The following is a 16,628-nucleotide window of genomic DNA, read 5'->3' on the forward strand; positions in this document are numbered from 1 at the left end:
AAGGGCTTTCAACGTAGAGGGAAAGGACTTCGTCGTCCGGAAGTTAGGGTCTTTCTCCTTCCTCATTAAACTGCTAGAGCAACATTTCATCATTTGCTCAATGTTATTACGTGTACAAAATGGGATTTAAAAAAGGACTCACAAAAACATCTTGAATGTCCAGCTGGTCCCACCACTACATCAATTCTTAGGTTTATAACACGGCCTGAGAATACTTCAACAGTCATAAAATGGAAAAATAGAGACTATGGCTACAAAAATTAAAAATAAATGGGGTAGCTGGATGCGGTGTATCCCAGCTACCCAGAAGGCTGAGGCAGGAGGATCCCTTGAGCCTAGGAGTTCTAGGCCAGTCTGGGTAACATAATGAAACCCTATCTTATTCATAAATAAATAAATAAATTTTAAACGTTCACACCCAGGATTTGCTCGTTCCAACTTTGTAGCCTTCATGCAATGCTCAGGAAAAAAAATTTTCATAATTATGTGGCATAAGTTGCACCAAGAAAAAAATTTTAAATTAGTATTTTAAAAAATACTAATGTGAACCTGTGATAGGAAACACATTCTTCCATAAATTTCTTCTCTAGAAAGAAAACGCAGTTTTTCAATAGAGTAGGCACTGGTGAACTAAATTCAGTCACCTGAGATTTCCCTCTTGGGTGCCCACATCTTCTGGCTTTCAGGAAGACAAAGGCATCTGGGAAGTGTGGGGAGTACATTTGCACTCTTGGGGATCCAACTGAGCTGTATTTAAATAAGCAGCAACCTAAACATTGACTCCCTAAAGACTAAAATAAGTCCTTTGGAAGGCATCCTATTAAAGGTTCTAAGGTTGAAAGAATTTTGTAATTCTACAACCTTAATTTTTTGTTGTTTTTTTAAAGTACATTCAAACAACAAAGCAAAAAAAAAAAAAAAGATGGGTACAGGGTTGCGGCATATAAAGCAAGTTCCTAACTAGATGGCAGTCCTTGTCCATTTATCCACATACAGTTATCACGGAAGAATACGGTACCTCTCCTTTCCAATTAGGGCTAAATAGTTTTCTTTTCTTTCTTTTTTTTTTTTGAGACAGAGTCTCACTCTGTTGCCCGGGTTGGAGTGAGTGCCATGACGTCAGCCTAGATCACAGCAACCTCAAACTCCTGGGCTCAAGCAATCCTACTGCCTCAGCCTCCCATAAATAGTTTTCTTTTCCACTGTGGTTCAATAGACAGGTGACAGTCTTTGAAAATAGTCTAGGTTATACAAAATTTTTATGAAAGTAACAAAGCTACTTTCAAGACTTGCTTCTTTCTAAACTTTAAAAAAAAAATTCTGGTCTGTATTTATTTTGGTATGATTTTGCAAAGCAGAATAGCAACAATTGCCATTGTAGGGCTGCCTGAATTGTAAACATCAGTTGCATATGAGCAAGAAAAAAGAAAACAGAAGAGAAGAATTCTTTAAAAAGCAAAAAAAAAAAAAAAAAAAAGGCACAGAAACTAGAGATTTCACTCTACACTTCTTCCTCCATGCATATTCCCCTTTAGATTAGCTGATTGCATATTATTTTCTTCAAGGAAGTGAAGGAACTGGTGTTTGGGAACACTGTCAATAACGTTTGATTTTTCCACATCACCACTGATTCGTGATTGGGAGCCATCCATCTTGAATACAGTGGCATTATTCACAATGAAGTTGGTCTCCAGGGAAACCAGGAGGGTGGGAACACAGCTGCTCTGGATCACAGAGATCTCTTTGGTTTTCTTCAGAGCCAAACCACCCATGAGCATGCCAGTGCACTGGTTCCACATGACAAGGGCCACATTCACCAAAGCGGCCAGGATTTCCATCTGTACCTAAGACAGCCATGGTGTTATCAACGGTGGGCTTCCTTCCATGGCATGCTGAGTATTGTTTGCCCTGTGCACCGACCAGTGGGACTTCAAGCTGCCTTTGGTGGTACAAGTGTGCCCACGTGTTGCACACAAAAGGCCCCCTTCCAGTGTGAGCCTGCTCGTGAATCTGAACAGCTCTTGCCACACCATGTGCAGCCATGTTGCTTGGCCTGTCGGGGAGGCTGGGCCACTAACAAAGGTGTCATGCCCTGGGACATGGTTGAGGGTCCTAAAATGGGTGCTAGGAACTTCGGCTTTGACATAGGTTGGCTGGGCTTGGATAAATATTGATGGGAGACCGCTCCAGTCTCCCATCTCAGTGTAGCTGCTATTGGAGGTCTCACCTTTGCCCCTAGCATTAGGAGACTTTGACTTGATGCTTTCTGCTTGGCTGTTGGCTGGGGAGAGGGCCTGGAAGGACATGGTTCCCACAGTGTCTGGACTTTGGTTCTGCTAATCCTGGCATCACATCAATGAGAATGAGTTGTTGGTCAAGTCACTGCTCTCCACTGAACCATTTCCTTGGCTGCTCTGGCACTGTAGGCCTAAAGGGACAGGACCCACTTTCCCTGGGGCACCTAGGGAAGCCAGCATGGGGAACCTTAGAGTGGGTGATGCCGAGTGGATGCTGGGAATTGACATGAGGACCTTTGAGGGGCTACTGGGCACATCCTGAAAGCTGACTTCAGCTACATCAGTGCTTTCAATATCATCATCTATTTTTTGTAGAGACAAGGTTTTGCTCTACTACTAAGGCTGGTCTGAACTCCTGGCCTCAAGCGATCCTCCAGCCTTGGCTTCCCAAAGTGCTGGGATTAAAGGCGTGAACCACCTCATCTGGCCTGATTGTTTTAATTTTCTCTTTGGGCTGGGTGCGGTGGCTCACGCCTGTAATCCCAGCACTCTGGTAGGCTGAGGCAGGAGGATCCCTTGAGCTCAAGAGTTCCAGACCAGCCTGAGCAAGAGTGAGACTCCGTCTCTACGAAAATAGTAAAAACTAGCCAGGCGTGGTGGTGTGTGCCTGCAGTCCCAGCTCCCCAGGAAGCTGAGGCAGGAGGATCACTTGAGCTCAGGAGTTTGAGGTTGCCGTGAGCTATGATGACACCATTGTACTCTAGCCCGGGAGAGAGAGCGAGACTATGCCTCAAAAAAAAGACACAATTATGTTTATGCATGCATTTATGCACACATTATGTATATGTGTGTGTGTGTGTGTGTGTGTGTATGTGTGTGTGTATATATACAGACAATATATGTATATGTGTGTACAGTGTGTGTATATATGTAGAGAGAGAATGTTTTATAAGAAATGAAGAACTACAGACTGAGGGGCATTTCAGATTGGTACTTTGTGTGAGACCCCCAGCACATTCAGGGGATTGCAGAGTCACAGCATAGGGTGAAGCTGAGACCCACCTTATACTTCTTTGGTATCTGATATTCCTATCAAGCATCACTGGTAAATGTAAATGGGGTGGATGATTTTTCTTTTCAAGCTGACTGATGTTTCTTTCTTAACGCAATTCATAACCCGCTCAGATTATTTCTATTTTTTAATGGCATCTTTTAAATATACTTATGGTGTTTCCTCTACTAGAAGAACTAGATTTGTATTCCCCAATGTATTCAGTGCCTATTGTGCGCCAGATACTATGCTAAGTCTTTACATACTCCAACTTATTTTAATAGCACGTTTGCTAAATGACAGCTAAACTAGAAATGTCTTCAAAATAAAGAAAATAGCACAATATGTTAAAAACATTCTTGTTATAGTCATCTTCTTACAGCATTTTAAAATTAATTATGTATTATCTTAAAAATGAATCTACTTTCTATCCTCTATAATTTTAAGATATTACTTATGATTGTGAAAAAATTAGAATAGAAAATTTAATTTCCTTATTATACAACAGAGAGACAATCTTGGAATTTGTGAAAACAAAACATTAATTTTTATACAATTTTATTAATAAACACACTTAGGAAATACTGATATAATACATTAAATTTTCAAAATGTTACCATGATGTTCTGAAACTTTACATTTCCCCCCAGGACAATGCAAAAGAAAAAAATGCAGTGATAACAAATATGTATATCTTACAAAAAGCTCCATTTATCATGGAAATGACTGAGATTACAAAGTGGATGAACTTATGACTGAATTTCATATCCTAATGGGTCAAGTCCCTGGTCTAAAAGCATTAGAGAGGATTCTCTTAGCTTCTGTAGCAATTTCCTTAGTTCTTCCTTAGAAAATACCTGATTTTAAAAAAGAGAAAAAAGTTAATAAGAACAAAGAAGACTATGAACTTACAGTCACCTAATGAATCTGATTAGCTTCACAGAAGAAGAAATTACTCTTTAAGATTTATGCAAGTGCCTCCAATCCTAGCTACTTGGGAGGCTGAGGTAGGAGGATTGCTTGAGGCCAGGAATTCAAGATCAGCCTGGGAAAGATACGGAGACCCCCATCTTAAGAAAAATAAACATATACAGCCAGAGGCTAATAAATTGAGTGGTTCAGAAACTTCAAGGCTATTTCTCAGACTCAGACTCACTCTATGTATTTCTGTTTACAAATATATACACATTTTGGAAAAAAAGTACAAACATTAAAACTGGACCATTACTTCAAGAAAATCCAAGAACAACTAAAAATGGAAACATATATTCACAAAATTAAACATTACGATAGAAAGTATCAAATCACTAAAATTTGAAATTACAATGCCCTAGAACTTACCAGATACAGTTTGTGGCGCTCAGAGGATACCATATCTGCTAATTGCAGGCATTCCTGGTACTGACCAGTACTATGCAATATTGTATGAAGCAGAAAACACAACATTGGCAGACAAAGCTTTCTCAGTAAAACCATTTGATGTGTCCTTTCAGGGTCTTCTTCAGCATCCTACAGACAGACATCAAGAAATCATTTTAACAATTTAAGCTGAAGAGCTTTATAAAAAGGAAAGTCAAGTACTGAATCAAAACTAACATGCAACAGGGAGAAGCTAAGGGGTTTCTCTAAAGCTTATCATGTCCATTAAAAATAAAATAAGGCAAGGTTTCAATCACAGTATCTGGTAGACAAGATTTTATGGCAGAAAAACATGAAGATAAAGTATACTGTAGAGGGGTCATAGGTATGAAATGAATATAAAATGCTGCTAAATTTATATTTCTAATAAACTTACTTGTCTTGAATAAAAACATGCACAAAAGGAGTAAGGTTAGAAATTGAATACTATTAGAGCAAAAATCAGAACAGAAGATAATCACCATTCCCTCAGCTATTTACACCTAAAATTAAATTTTTAGGTCTAGAATTTTTAAAAATTAGATTTTAGTATTCTGTGTGAAGACATTAAATGTGAAGTGATAGTTTACCCAAGAATCAAATATTCCTATTCTCTAGCTAGTATTTTCAGCTTAGGTTAATGTGGGATGTCTGGTTATAACTACAAAGATTAAATAAAATCTGTAGATGCTCCTATTTAGAGACAGAACATTTAAAAAAAGACAGCTTTTTTTTTAAATTTTCACTGTAAATAGTGCACACACAGCTTACCTCTCTAACATCTACCATCCACCCTCCATCAACAAACAACAACACGTTATACATTTTCTCCTTCACATCAGCAGTTAGGGCATCCAAATGCCCTTTCCAAATACCATAATCCATCTGCAAAGCAAACATAAGGCAGTCATATAATGGGAGAAAACCCAATAAATAATGTATGTATAAAGTACAGACAGGAATATACATATGGAACATCATTTTAAAGAGCTGATGTTTCAGTTTGCCAAATATAAAAATAAATATCAACAGACTGTAGTTAAAAAACACTGAAATGTTAACTTTGTAAATGAATGCTAATGTCACCTGAAGGTATTTTTCATGTTTGGTTAATTCTCTACAGAACAGTGACTAAACAGATTGCTTTTTTCAAAGCAGAACATTAACAGGAAGGTCACCTGTTGTAAGAGAAATATAGCTACTAAATAAATGACCTCTTTAAATATATAACATACATTTTTAAGATGCAAGTCCCAGATCCATATTCAACTTACTTCATATTTCTTTTCTTTGTGTTCATGAGCCACTTTCTCAGTAAAAGTTGGCTGAGGCATCAAAGTAGGTTTTTGTGGAGCTGAATTCATATGCTTGAACCACTCATTAAAGGTTTCATGGGCTTCCTAAAATGTAAAATAAAAAAAATAAAATAACAATAAAAGTTTTCACTTTTATTGTTCAACAAAGCTTTTAAGATTGGTTCTTAGAAATAATTTTGCCACATCAAGAAATAAAACTGTTTAATATTTTTTGTACAAAAAAATCATATTATGAATAAATGTTTTGTCAAGTGAGAGAAACCAGCAAGGTGTATATATATATATAGTGTGTGTTTTCTGGCATCTACTCCAGTCTCAGCACTCTGATCATGTATGTATCTTGACATTTATCACTCTGTGATGTTTGCATACCTACTTGTCTTTTCTTGGCTAGCTTATTAGCTTTTAGAGGGCAAGGACAGAATGCTATACACAAATCTGGCCCTACCATCTAACCCACTGTAATCACTTGACTATTTATTAAATGAATTTTGAATGAGTATGCTGTTATTCTAGTCATAACAAATTTAGAATATCTTGCTTTTCTCAGTTATTGCCAAAAGCAGAAATATTACAATTGAGACAAACATTAACAGTATCTTATGAAAACATAAATTCTAGATATCACAGACTATCTTCTGTATGAGATGATCTTGGCTGGTTAGCACTGATTAGAGATCATGCTAATGAAGACAAGGCCATGATTTTAATCTCCCTGTGGATCAGTCAGCTACAGCCACAAGGGAGGTAAGATCAATCAGTACCACCTCAGGAGAAAAAGTTCAAACTCTGAGAGTAAATCAGAAAAATCATCACGAAGATAGGCACATCTGTGGTTTTCTTTACAATCTCACCAAATAAGCTCTAATGCACAAATGTTCTCTGATAGCATTATCATCTTCAGCAGGAAGTGGACTTTCCATTCCTTGTTCCTCCCACTGATTATAGATTTCCGCTATAGAATCCTGAGGAATTTTCACAAATACCTCTTTTGCAGCTTCATGCTTTTTTGATGCTGTGAAAAAAAGATACACAATTTTCAGCACGAATGGTCCTCTGTGTAATGATTTCTAAAAGAGTCAAATCACTGACTTACAACTTTTACAGTAAGCTGTAACCATTTGAGGTCCAAAGGTACTTCTGTTAAAGGTATTGGTGATTTTCTACCTAATGGATTGGCTTTCTTCCTATCTCAGTGTGACAGTAATACAAAAGGACACATTAAATACAGTTACATTTACATACGTCTTAAAGAAAGCAATTACATTTTTCAAAGTCTGATAGCCTTGAGATTGTATGCAAAATTGGTTAGGACAATAAAAATTCACTGTTAAATATGTTTTGTTTCATAATAATAGGTTTGATAGATTAAGAGTGGTTGGTTTTCTCCCCCCAGTAGAAGGATTTAAAAAACAAAAAGCAAAACAAAATTCAAGAATATATGGATCTGAACAAAAATTTTAAAAAAGAATATAAAAATATAGCATACCCAAGAATTTTCTCATTATTGCATTGCCTTGTTTCAGTGCTTCTGCCCTCTGTGCTGGGTCAAATACCAACCAGTCAATTACATCAATCTTTAAACGATCCTCCTATTCATTTAAGGGGGAAAAAATGAGATAAAAAACATCAGTTTTGTTTTTTTCCAAGATGTTCTGTATATTAGAATTAACTTACATCTGCACTTCTAGTGAACATCATTTTCTCTCAAGTCAAACAAAATTATGAAAGAATCTAACTGTCCTTATTTTCATATTTAACAGCTTTCTACTACAGAACAAATTTACTAGACTATAAATCTGGAATTATACATTGTATGCCCCACTAACTTAACCATGTGATTCCTTTAAGTGCTACGCTAAAACTGTTTTCTTTCTTAAACATAACTTTCCATTTCTTTCCAAAGGTAAGAAGCCACCTAAAGTAACCTGATGAGCTAAAAAGCCAAAACTCAAGATATTTTTTCTATTAAAGAAGCTTTCTTTAACATAATACTACTACAAGCGATCCCTTACATAAGAATTTAAATTTGCTGCCAATTTTTATAATTTAAAAGGCCTGGGCTGACAAATATTCTTAAAAAACAAAGAAACTAGTGTAGATCCTTTTGCAGTTCATAAGCGTGATGACTGGGTGTGAGATATGCCTCCCTCAAACCTTGTTACGACATAGGCACATTATCTGTCTAACGTGAAAAAGAAAAAAAAAAAAGAAACTAGTGTAGAATTTCTTTTATTAATATTAAGGTAGAAGTTCACCAAGGAACAATATAAGGGATTATTAGGAGTTATACAACCTCTACTCTCCCATCCAAATTACCTCAGTAGTGCCAGTGTCTAGGGCTGGGGCCAGATCATGATGACTAAATTCACCATTATCTTTCTTTCGAATATTTTCAACTACAGTTTTTGTTATTGTTGCGACATCCAAATCTAAAGAATTTTTTGAAGAGATAAAAACCAAAGATTAATTATTTACACTAATATTCTCTAAACAGTCACAGTGATTTAGTAAATTTGGGATAGTAATTCTTTAAAGATATGTAAAATATGAAAGACATTACAAAAGAAAATGCTAAAATTTAAATATATTTTATATGAGTTACAGTATAAGTTATTTTACTCTTAAGATAGAACTTCTACTGAAAATTTTATTCCTTTTTTTCCTCGTCTCATGTGAAATAAGACTTAAAACCAGAAGGACAAATGTTACTATATCGCAAATGAAAATGCATCTACAAAGGCTAATAGACAAAGTTCTCGATCATTTTTACCTGCTTCTTTTGCCAATTCCAAGCAATGGTGGCGCTCTTCAAATTCTGTAATGCCTTCCAAAAATAATGCATACTGGGCAACAGCTAGGTCTTGAGGCAAATGACAGGTATAAAATGCTATGAGATTTGTATGTTTCTCACTTATTAAAAGCTAAAAAACAGAAAAGATCAAAGCATGTCAATAATGAAAAGTTTACTTCAACATTTCAGACATATTTAGGAGAGGTTCACACAGACATGGATTTGAGCTGCTAGTCAAAATAATTTTAAATTCCAAAAAAATGTACAGTTGACCCTTGAATAACATGGGTTTGAACTACGTGGGTCCACTTTTATGTGGATTTAATAAATATATTGGAAAAATTTTTGGAGGTTTGTGACAATTTGAAAAACCTTGGAGACCAACCACACAGCTTAGAAATATCTAAAAAATTAAGAAAAAGTTAGGTATGTCATAAATGCATAAAATATACGTAGATACTAGTCTATTTTATCATTTATACCATAAAATGTACAAAAATCTTTTATAAAAAGTTAAAATTTATCAAAACCTATGTACACACAGAACATATAGTGCCATTTGCAGTCAAGAGAAAGGTAAATAAATGTAAAGATGCAGTATTAAATAACTGAATAAAACTTACTGTAGTACACTCTGTACTACTGTAAAAATTTCCTAGACACTTCCTATTGCCACTGGGGTGAGCTCGAGTGTTACAAGTATCTGACTAAAACGCCATGTGGCTTGGCTTTATGCCTCTAATCCTAGCATTCTGGGAGGTGGAAGTGGGAGGATTGCTTGAGGCCAGGAGTTCCAGACCACCTGAGCAAGAGCTAGACCCTATCTCTACAAAAACAGAAAAATTAGCCAGGTGTAAGGGCATGCTCCTGTAGTCTCAGCTACTTGGGAGGCTGAGGCAGGAGGATCGCTTGAGCCTGGGATTTCAAGGTTGCAGTGAGCTATGATGACTCCACTGTACACTGGCCCAGACGACAGAGCAAGACTCTTGTCTTAAAAGAAAAAAAAAGGCCATGTGGTCTTAATCATCTCCAAGTCCTGCATATTTTTCATTGTGTTTCGTACAATACCATAACATCATGGGACACATACAAAGTACCACTAGTGATGCTGAAGTGCTTTGCTGAAGAAGCAAAGTCATGACATTATAAGAAAAAGATATCATAGATTGAGCTCTGCAACTACAGTTGCCACCATTTCAGATAATTCATCTTATAAACAGATGATGTAAGATTACAGTACCAATTAATACAGTGCAGTACTGTAAATGTATCTTCTCTACCTTATGATTTTCTTAACATTTTCTTTTCTCTAGCTTACTTTATTGTAAAAACTCAGCACAGTTGACCCTTGAACAACACAGGTTTGAACTGCACCAGTCCACTTATATGGCAGATTTTTTTCAACTAAATTCAGATGAAAAATATAGTATTTTTGAGAGGCAAAACCCAAGTATATGGAAGGCCAATTTTTCATATACATGCAGGCTCTGCAGGGCTGATTGCAGGACTGGAGTATGCACAGAGTTTGACAAACATGGGGGTCCTGGAACCAATCCCCTGAGTATACTGAGTGATGACTATATATAATACATATAACATACAAAATATGTGTTAATCAACTTGTTTATGTTATCAGTAAGGTTTCCGGTCAACAGTAGGCTATTAGTAGTTAAGTTTTCAGGGAATCAAAAAGTTATACATGAATTTTTGGTTACATGGTGGACTGGTACCCCAACACCCTTGTTGTTTAAGGGTCAACTGTACTTATGAAAATTAAAAGATCTCTTATGTAGTCTGATGACTTTCCTAACCACTGAGAATTAAAATAGTAATCATTCTGATTTTTGTTTTCGTTAAAATGGTAAAAAAGAGTTAAGTTGTAGATTCTCAAAGTTTACCTGTATGTATGTCTTTAAAACTTCAATAGAAACTTCTTCCTTCATAGGAAAAAAGACATAATTATAAAAACAACTGCTTATATGAACCAGTAATAAAATTTCTAATAAAAATTCTGCTATTAAATGATTTAATAAGTTTAATATTTACCTTTGAGCAGTATCTTATACACCAGGCCAAGTACTTAGCAAAGTTCACCTATTGCCTGATTTAACCTTAACATAACTCTGTGGGTAGTTACTATTATTACTCACATTTCACAAGGGAAGAATCTAAGACCCAAAGACTTTATTTACCTAGAATTACACAGCTACAAGCTGCTGCGTAAGCGTAGAAACTCAGGATTCTAAGTCCAAAGCCCAAGCTTTGAACTACTATATCATTTACCTTTTACATATAGTCTGACCAAAATGTTATCAAACATTTAGAAACACAGAAACAAACAAAAAAAGAAAACAAAGGTTTAAAAGATATAGAATTCAGTCTGGTTCACTTAGCTCTGCTGGTTGATTTAAAGTTGAGTACTGATGAGGATAAAGTTACGAGTTTATTAAAAACTAGGTAACCAATAGCATTCTGTGGCCAAGGACTAAAACCCTAAAAGGTCACACATAGTGACTTATCACTGAGTGACCATACAAGACTATATGGAAGACTTCTGCACCCTTTTCACCATTTCTAGAAAACAACAATAAAAAAGTAGTGTTTTCCTGACAATAGGGATATAGCATCAACCTTACAGAGAAGGGTAAATTGTGTATTTTTATTTACTTTGGTCTGTAGTCCCAGAGTGCGGAAAAACAAAATGAGGTGAGTCATAAAGCGAAGGAGGTGTCCAGGTAGATTGTTTCTGCTTTTGGAAAGCCATTTGCTAAACTCATCCATCAAACCTACAAGCCATCAAAGCAAAGATTCAACAGGAATAAAATCAAAAGAAGAGAAATAAACATTATGGAGAACATTTACTTCATTCCCATAGTGCTATTAAGTCATTGTCTCATTGTTAGTAGCCATCATATAACTCTCTACACCCTCTTAAACAGATTCTGGGTTAAATTCAAACTTTATTTCATAAAAACAATTAAGTAAATAGTTGTAATCCAATAGGTTGACATTTTTAAGATAAAAATATGTGTTGAGTCATATGCATTGTTTTGATAACTTTCTCCCAAAATTACTATAAGAAAATGAAAAACTCATACAAAGCAAAATAAGATTATATCTTACCATCAATGTCTCCCAAGATAAGGAATTTTTGAACTATATGATAATGTTCTTGATTCTCTTCCAAAACTCTCTGAAAAAAATTTTTTCATTTTTCATAAATATTCTAGTGGTCATTCTGTTACAGTATATACTCATGGTTAAGCTAAAAAATATTAAACTTCTGAAGGAACATATATAAAGTTGGAAATGAAGATCTTAGGAAGGTCTTAGGAAGACCAAAACAAAATAAAATATGGGAAGGATACTGCCTTTGGAATATATTCACGGCTTACAAATCTAGAACTGAACAGTATCTTTGAAAATAGAAAACTATGCTATCACAATTTAATCTCTGTGAAGTTATTAAATTTCTATTCTTATATTTTATTCCTATTTATCTTGGAACTCCATGGTGGACCAAAAAGGAAGTGCCCATATGACCTAAGCAAAATAAACATTTCTTTCAACATGAGCAGCAGTACTTAAAAACATTCTTTGGGTATTCTCTTCTGCCAGTGGTGCAAACAATAGCAAAACAAAATAGTGACCAGTTACAGAGTAGAAAAAAACATTTTTAAGTAACCTGTAGCTTGATTTCTTGATGCAAATAGTGATATTTTTGTCATATTTTAATTTTTATGTGGATAGTTGTCTAAATTTCCTTTTAACATACCTTGTTTTTACATTCAAACTTTTGCTCTATCTGCAATTTATTTTAATTACATGATATGAGGTAGGATCTAGCTTTGTTTTCTTCCAGGTGGAAAGCCAATTATGCCAGCACCATTTATTTAAACAAACCACCCCTTTCCCTCTGAAATGAAAGGTCACCTCTGATAGCTGGTAAGTTCTCATATATATTTGGATCTAGTTTGGGCTGTGTTCCACTAACTTATTTATTCTCATGCCAATTCTGTACTATCTTTATAAGTTTTATTATTAAGGCAAGTACCCCATACCTATTGTTCTTTTTCTTGCCATTCTCACTTATTCTTCTACTTGGGAAGTTTCTGTCCAGAAATAATATCCAAAAGCATTAGATTTCTACACTAATCTGGAATGAGTGACATTTACATTAAATCCTCTCATCCAGGAACATGGTATATTTATTTGTTCAAGTCTTATTTTATGTCTCTCACTAAGATTCTATGGTTTTTTAAATGAAGGTCCTGAAACCCTGGATTAATTTTTTATTCCTAGATCTCTTTAGTTTTGGTCATTCATTTAAATGGAGCCTTTTGCAGAGGCAGGGCTGTATCCTTTTCTAACTAGTTATAACAAGTACAGAAAGACTGTGTTTTTTTTTTAACTTTGTCTTGTATTTAGCTACCTGTTAAATTCTCTTATTAATTCTAGTAACTTATGGGGCCTTAAATTCCCAGGCTTACACTTTTATCATATGTAAATATTTCACTCTTTCCAGCATTTAGATCTATTCCTTGATTTTATTTCATAAGCTAGAATTTCCAAAATAATAGACTAATAAAAAACACTTGACAGAAAAAGCATTAATTTCCTTACTATACAAAGTGCTCCCATATAATAATAAGGAAAAACTAAAACCCAACAGAAAAAAGCTAAAAGATATGAACAAAAAATTCACAAATGGTCAAAAAACATAGAGAAACATGCTCAGCCATATGAATAAACAAGGAAATGTGAGTAGAACAGTGAGCTCCTATTTCCCACCTACTCTGATGGATGGAAAAATTAAAAAGTGTGACACTTGGGACTGGTGAGAATGCATAATTTAATAAATCACCTGTATGGGTATGAATTAATTGCTACAACCAGGTAATTATTTTTTCCATTTCAAAATGTTTCTTTTTTCTTTTTATTGTGTATATTTCTAAGGTATATAATATGATGTCTTCAGATAATTAATTTAGAAATACTGTATATATGTATGCACAGGTATAAAGCATATACTTTTACTTTTCAACCCAGCAACCCTACTTTCAGGAAGCTTATCCTAAAGAAACAGAAGAACCAGTACATAAGTACACAGACACACAAGCAAATTCATTATAGCACTAAAAATAAGCTAAATTATCACCCAAAGGGAAATGATTAAAAAAAATTATATGTCGTTCTACAGAATATTATGTATTTATGAAAAGAATGTTAAAATAGATCAACTAACTTGGAGAGATTATCATTAAAAGAAAAAAATTAAGTTGTAGAGTAAGGTATGTAATACATACAGACGTGAAAAACAACAAAAACCAAAATTCTATATTGGAATATCTACATTATTTACAGATATTTGTAAGATCATGGAGAAAGGTATAGAAAGATACATTATCAATTAGTTTTATCATCTCAGGGGAATGAGAATAACCATAAAGGGGTTGGGAGGAAGTTATTATAAAGGTTTTATATATACATCCTTAGATTATTTTATTGTTATAAGTACATACAATATTACTTTAGTTATTTAAAATTTTTAAAAGAATGATTTTTTAAAAAAATATTAGATTATTTTGGGATTTATGAAAAGAAAGTCTTATTAATTTTCCAGTATGTATTTTAAATTTGCAAAAGGAAGGGATAAATGTAGCTTGCAGGCATATATTTAGATAAAACCAATCCTAAACCAAAGAAACAGAAATGATATATCATTTACATAATAAAGGTTTCTTCCTTTCAAAGAATGTTTCTTTGATAATTGGCAAGGAAAAGAGAGCAGAACCAAGCTCCACATATTTTTTCTTTTCAGCTATAATGCACAACAGCATAACTTTGTTTCCTATTCCAGATATATAACATGTTCATATTAATTTTAACATTTACCTTTTTATCAGTAGCTTGAATTTCTTCAAAAACCTTTTCTAAGGACCAACTTCAAAAGAATGAACAGGAAAGGAATAGAATATGTATTAATAATATGAAAAAGGGCTGTAAAATAAAACATCAAACAGCATGCTACCAACCACCATGACTAAAAGCAAAAAGCTCACTTTGATTCCATATATTCTCTAGGAAGTTCTTCAGTTTCATCCAGAGTCATTACTGATGTCTGGATCTCCTGTTCTACCAGACTGTCCACCATCACCCGGAAGTAGGCCCACACCGTGTCTTCCCAGGTGTCACAGACAGGAAGAAGCTTTTTCCCCCATTCCAAAACAGAAAAACACAGACATATCCAACAACAAGAAAGGAAAAGCAATTATATCCATTGATATGGGCCATAAAGTCACTTTATAATGATATAAAACACTGTGAATTTAAAACAAGAGATCAAATAATCTTTTTCTCCCCCAAACTACATCTTCTAAGTTTGAACTACTAAGATTTTTTTCTATACTGAGTTCACAATAGCATCAATTTTCCATGCTGACATAAGATGGTGTTTCAACTGATTACAGCATCCCTCAAAATAGCTGTAAAATGTAGGGAGTAGTGGGGATTGTTGAGAAACACACATGCATATATAAGACAACCCAAGCAGTCACCGTACCTTAGTGGCACATTTCTGGGTATAATTATGGCTATTACAGCTCATCAGTAAACATGTGTTACAACTAAATTTACAATTCTTAGTTAGAAACTAAAGTCTCATTTCACTCATTAAAATATCATGCATGTATGCAATACATCAAATTAAGCTGATCACTATTCTGTTTCGTGATTATCTCTATCACTGCTACTCTTAGAAAGTAGCTTAAGTTTATATGCTTTGTTATATACAATTATTAGAATATTTTCTTTTTTTAAATGAAATAATTGGCTACTTTTATCTAAATGCACTATTTTTTTGCCTTTTTTCTCAGCTAAGTATATTTCTCAGGCAAGAATATTTTATGTATCTAATTTTATCCCACAGAAAAAACTGAATATTAAAATAGATTACATACCTGCTTAAGATTCCCACTTAAAGCTGCATAAATTGCTCTCTCATATCTATTAAAAAACTCCTAAAATACAACAAATATAAACAAATTTGAAATACTGTTTTTCTTAGAATGTTAAGTCTCCTCATAATCTGGAATTTTTTAATCTTTTTTATTCACTTGATATTTTCTGAACTGTAGTGAAACATCTAGTGGGGTGGTAAGGGGGAAGGACTTCAGTTTGATGAAATGATCAATGCTGAAATCTTCAGGAAAAAGTCAAACATTTAAATTTCAAATATAGGATGAAAGCAGATCTAACTCTAATGTATGCTTTGATTATTGATAATCCAAATTTATCCCAGATAGAACCTATATAGGTGTTTTCCCCTAGAGTGTTTCTAAATACCTAATACGCCCTGACACTGACTTAAGAAAAACATCCAAATAAGGCACACAGCAGTTTGCATCTAATTCCTAACATTAGAATTAATTATACTCATCAGATTACTTCATTTTACTTTTAGGATTCTATTAATGGCATTTCCAGTTTTCTTGTCATCCAAACAAGAGACCTCAGAGACTCAGTTACCACAAAGCTGAGTCCACATCTGCCTTCTGTTTCCAACTTCAGGTCCTTACCTATCTTGCTCCCTCCCTTCCTTTCCACTCCCATCAATTATCCCAAGACAGGCCCTTAATACTTAGTGTCTGAATAATTCTGACAGGCTCCTAAATTACTTTCTCAGCCTTATTCCATTCAATTTTGAGTCTGTTTTCCACTGCCATGCTAATCTTCTTATAACACCTTCCATGTGCCCTCAAGATTCTACAACCCTCTTACACTTGATTCTACAAGCAAACTTCAGGACTTTTTCAAGGTAAAGTGCCCTATTT

The 16,628-nt window shown here is 34.5% G+C and overlaps 1 protein-coding gene and 1 pseudogene across 1 annotated transcript in view; one reads left to right on the forward strand and one right to left on the reverse strand.

The window, feature by feature from the left end:
• Positions 1 to 3,829: 3,829 nt before the first annotated feature.
• NUP107 (nucleoporin 107) overlaps positions 3,830 to 16,628 on the reverse strand; it is a 39,535-nt gene continuing 26,736 nt past the window's right edge. Inside the window, exons 15-28 of the mRNA XM_045553407.1 lie at positions 15,756 to 15,815; positions 14,859 to 15,004; positions 14,692 to 14,740; positions 11,920 to 11,989; positions 11,464 to 11,582; positions 10,695 to 10,733; positions 8,776 to 8,926; positions 8,322 to 8,434; positions 7,492 to 7,594; positions 6,857 to 7,017; positions 5,961 to 6,086; positions 5,458 to 5,571; positions 4,630 to 4,797; positions 3,830 to 4,145 (exon numbers count right to left, since the gene is read on the reverse strand). Of these exons, the coding sequence (XP_045409363.1) occupies positions 4,038 to 4,145; positions 4,630 to 4,797; positions 5,458 to 5,571; positions 5,961 to 6,086; positions 6,857 to 7,017; positions 7,492 to 7,594; positions 8,322 to 8,434; positions 8,776 to 8,926; positions 10,695 to 10,733; positions 11,464 to 11,582; positions 11,920 to 11,989; positions 14,692 to 14,740; positions 14,859 to 15,004; positions 15,756 to 15,815 (1,527 nt within the window). The 3' untranslated portion in view covers positions 3,830 to 4,037. The remainder of the gene's footprint in view (positions 4,146 to 4,629; positions 4,798 to 5,457; positions 5,572 to 5,960; positions 6,087 to 6,856; positions 7,018 to 7,491; positions 7,595 to 8,321; positions 8,435 to 8,775; positions 8,927 to 10,694; positions 10,734 to 11,463; positions 11,583 to 11,919; positions 11,990 to 14,691; positions 14,741 to 14,858; positions 15,005 to 15,755; positions 15,816 to 16,628) is intronic.
• On the forward strand, positions 8,104 to 8,193 carry LOC123640951 (annotated as a pseudogene).

The sequence above is a fragment of the Lemur catta genome, chromosome 6 (genome assembly GCF_020740605.2).
Source record: "Lemur catta isolate mLemCat1 chromosome 6, mLemCat1.pri, whole genome shotgun sequence".
Lineage (NCBI taxonomy): Eukaryota > Metazoa > Chordata > Mammalia > Primates > Lemuridae > Lemur > Lemur catta.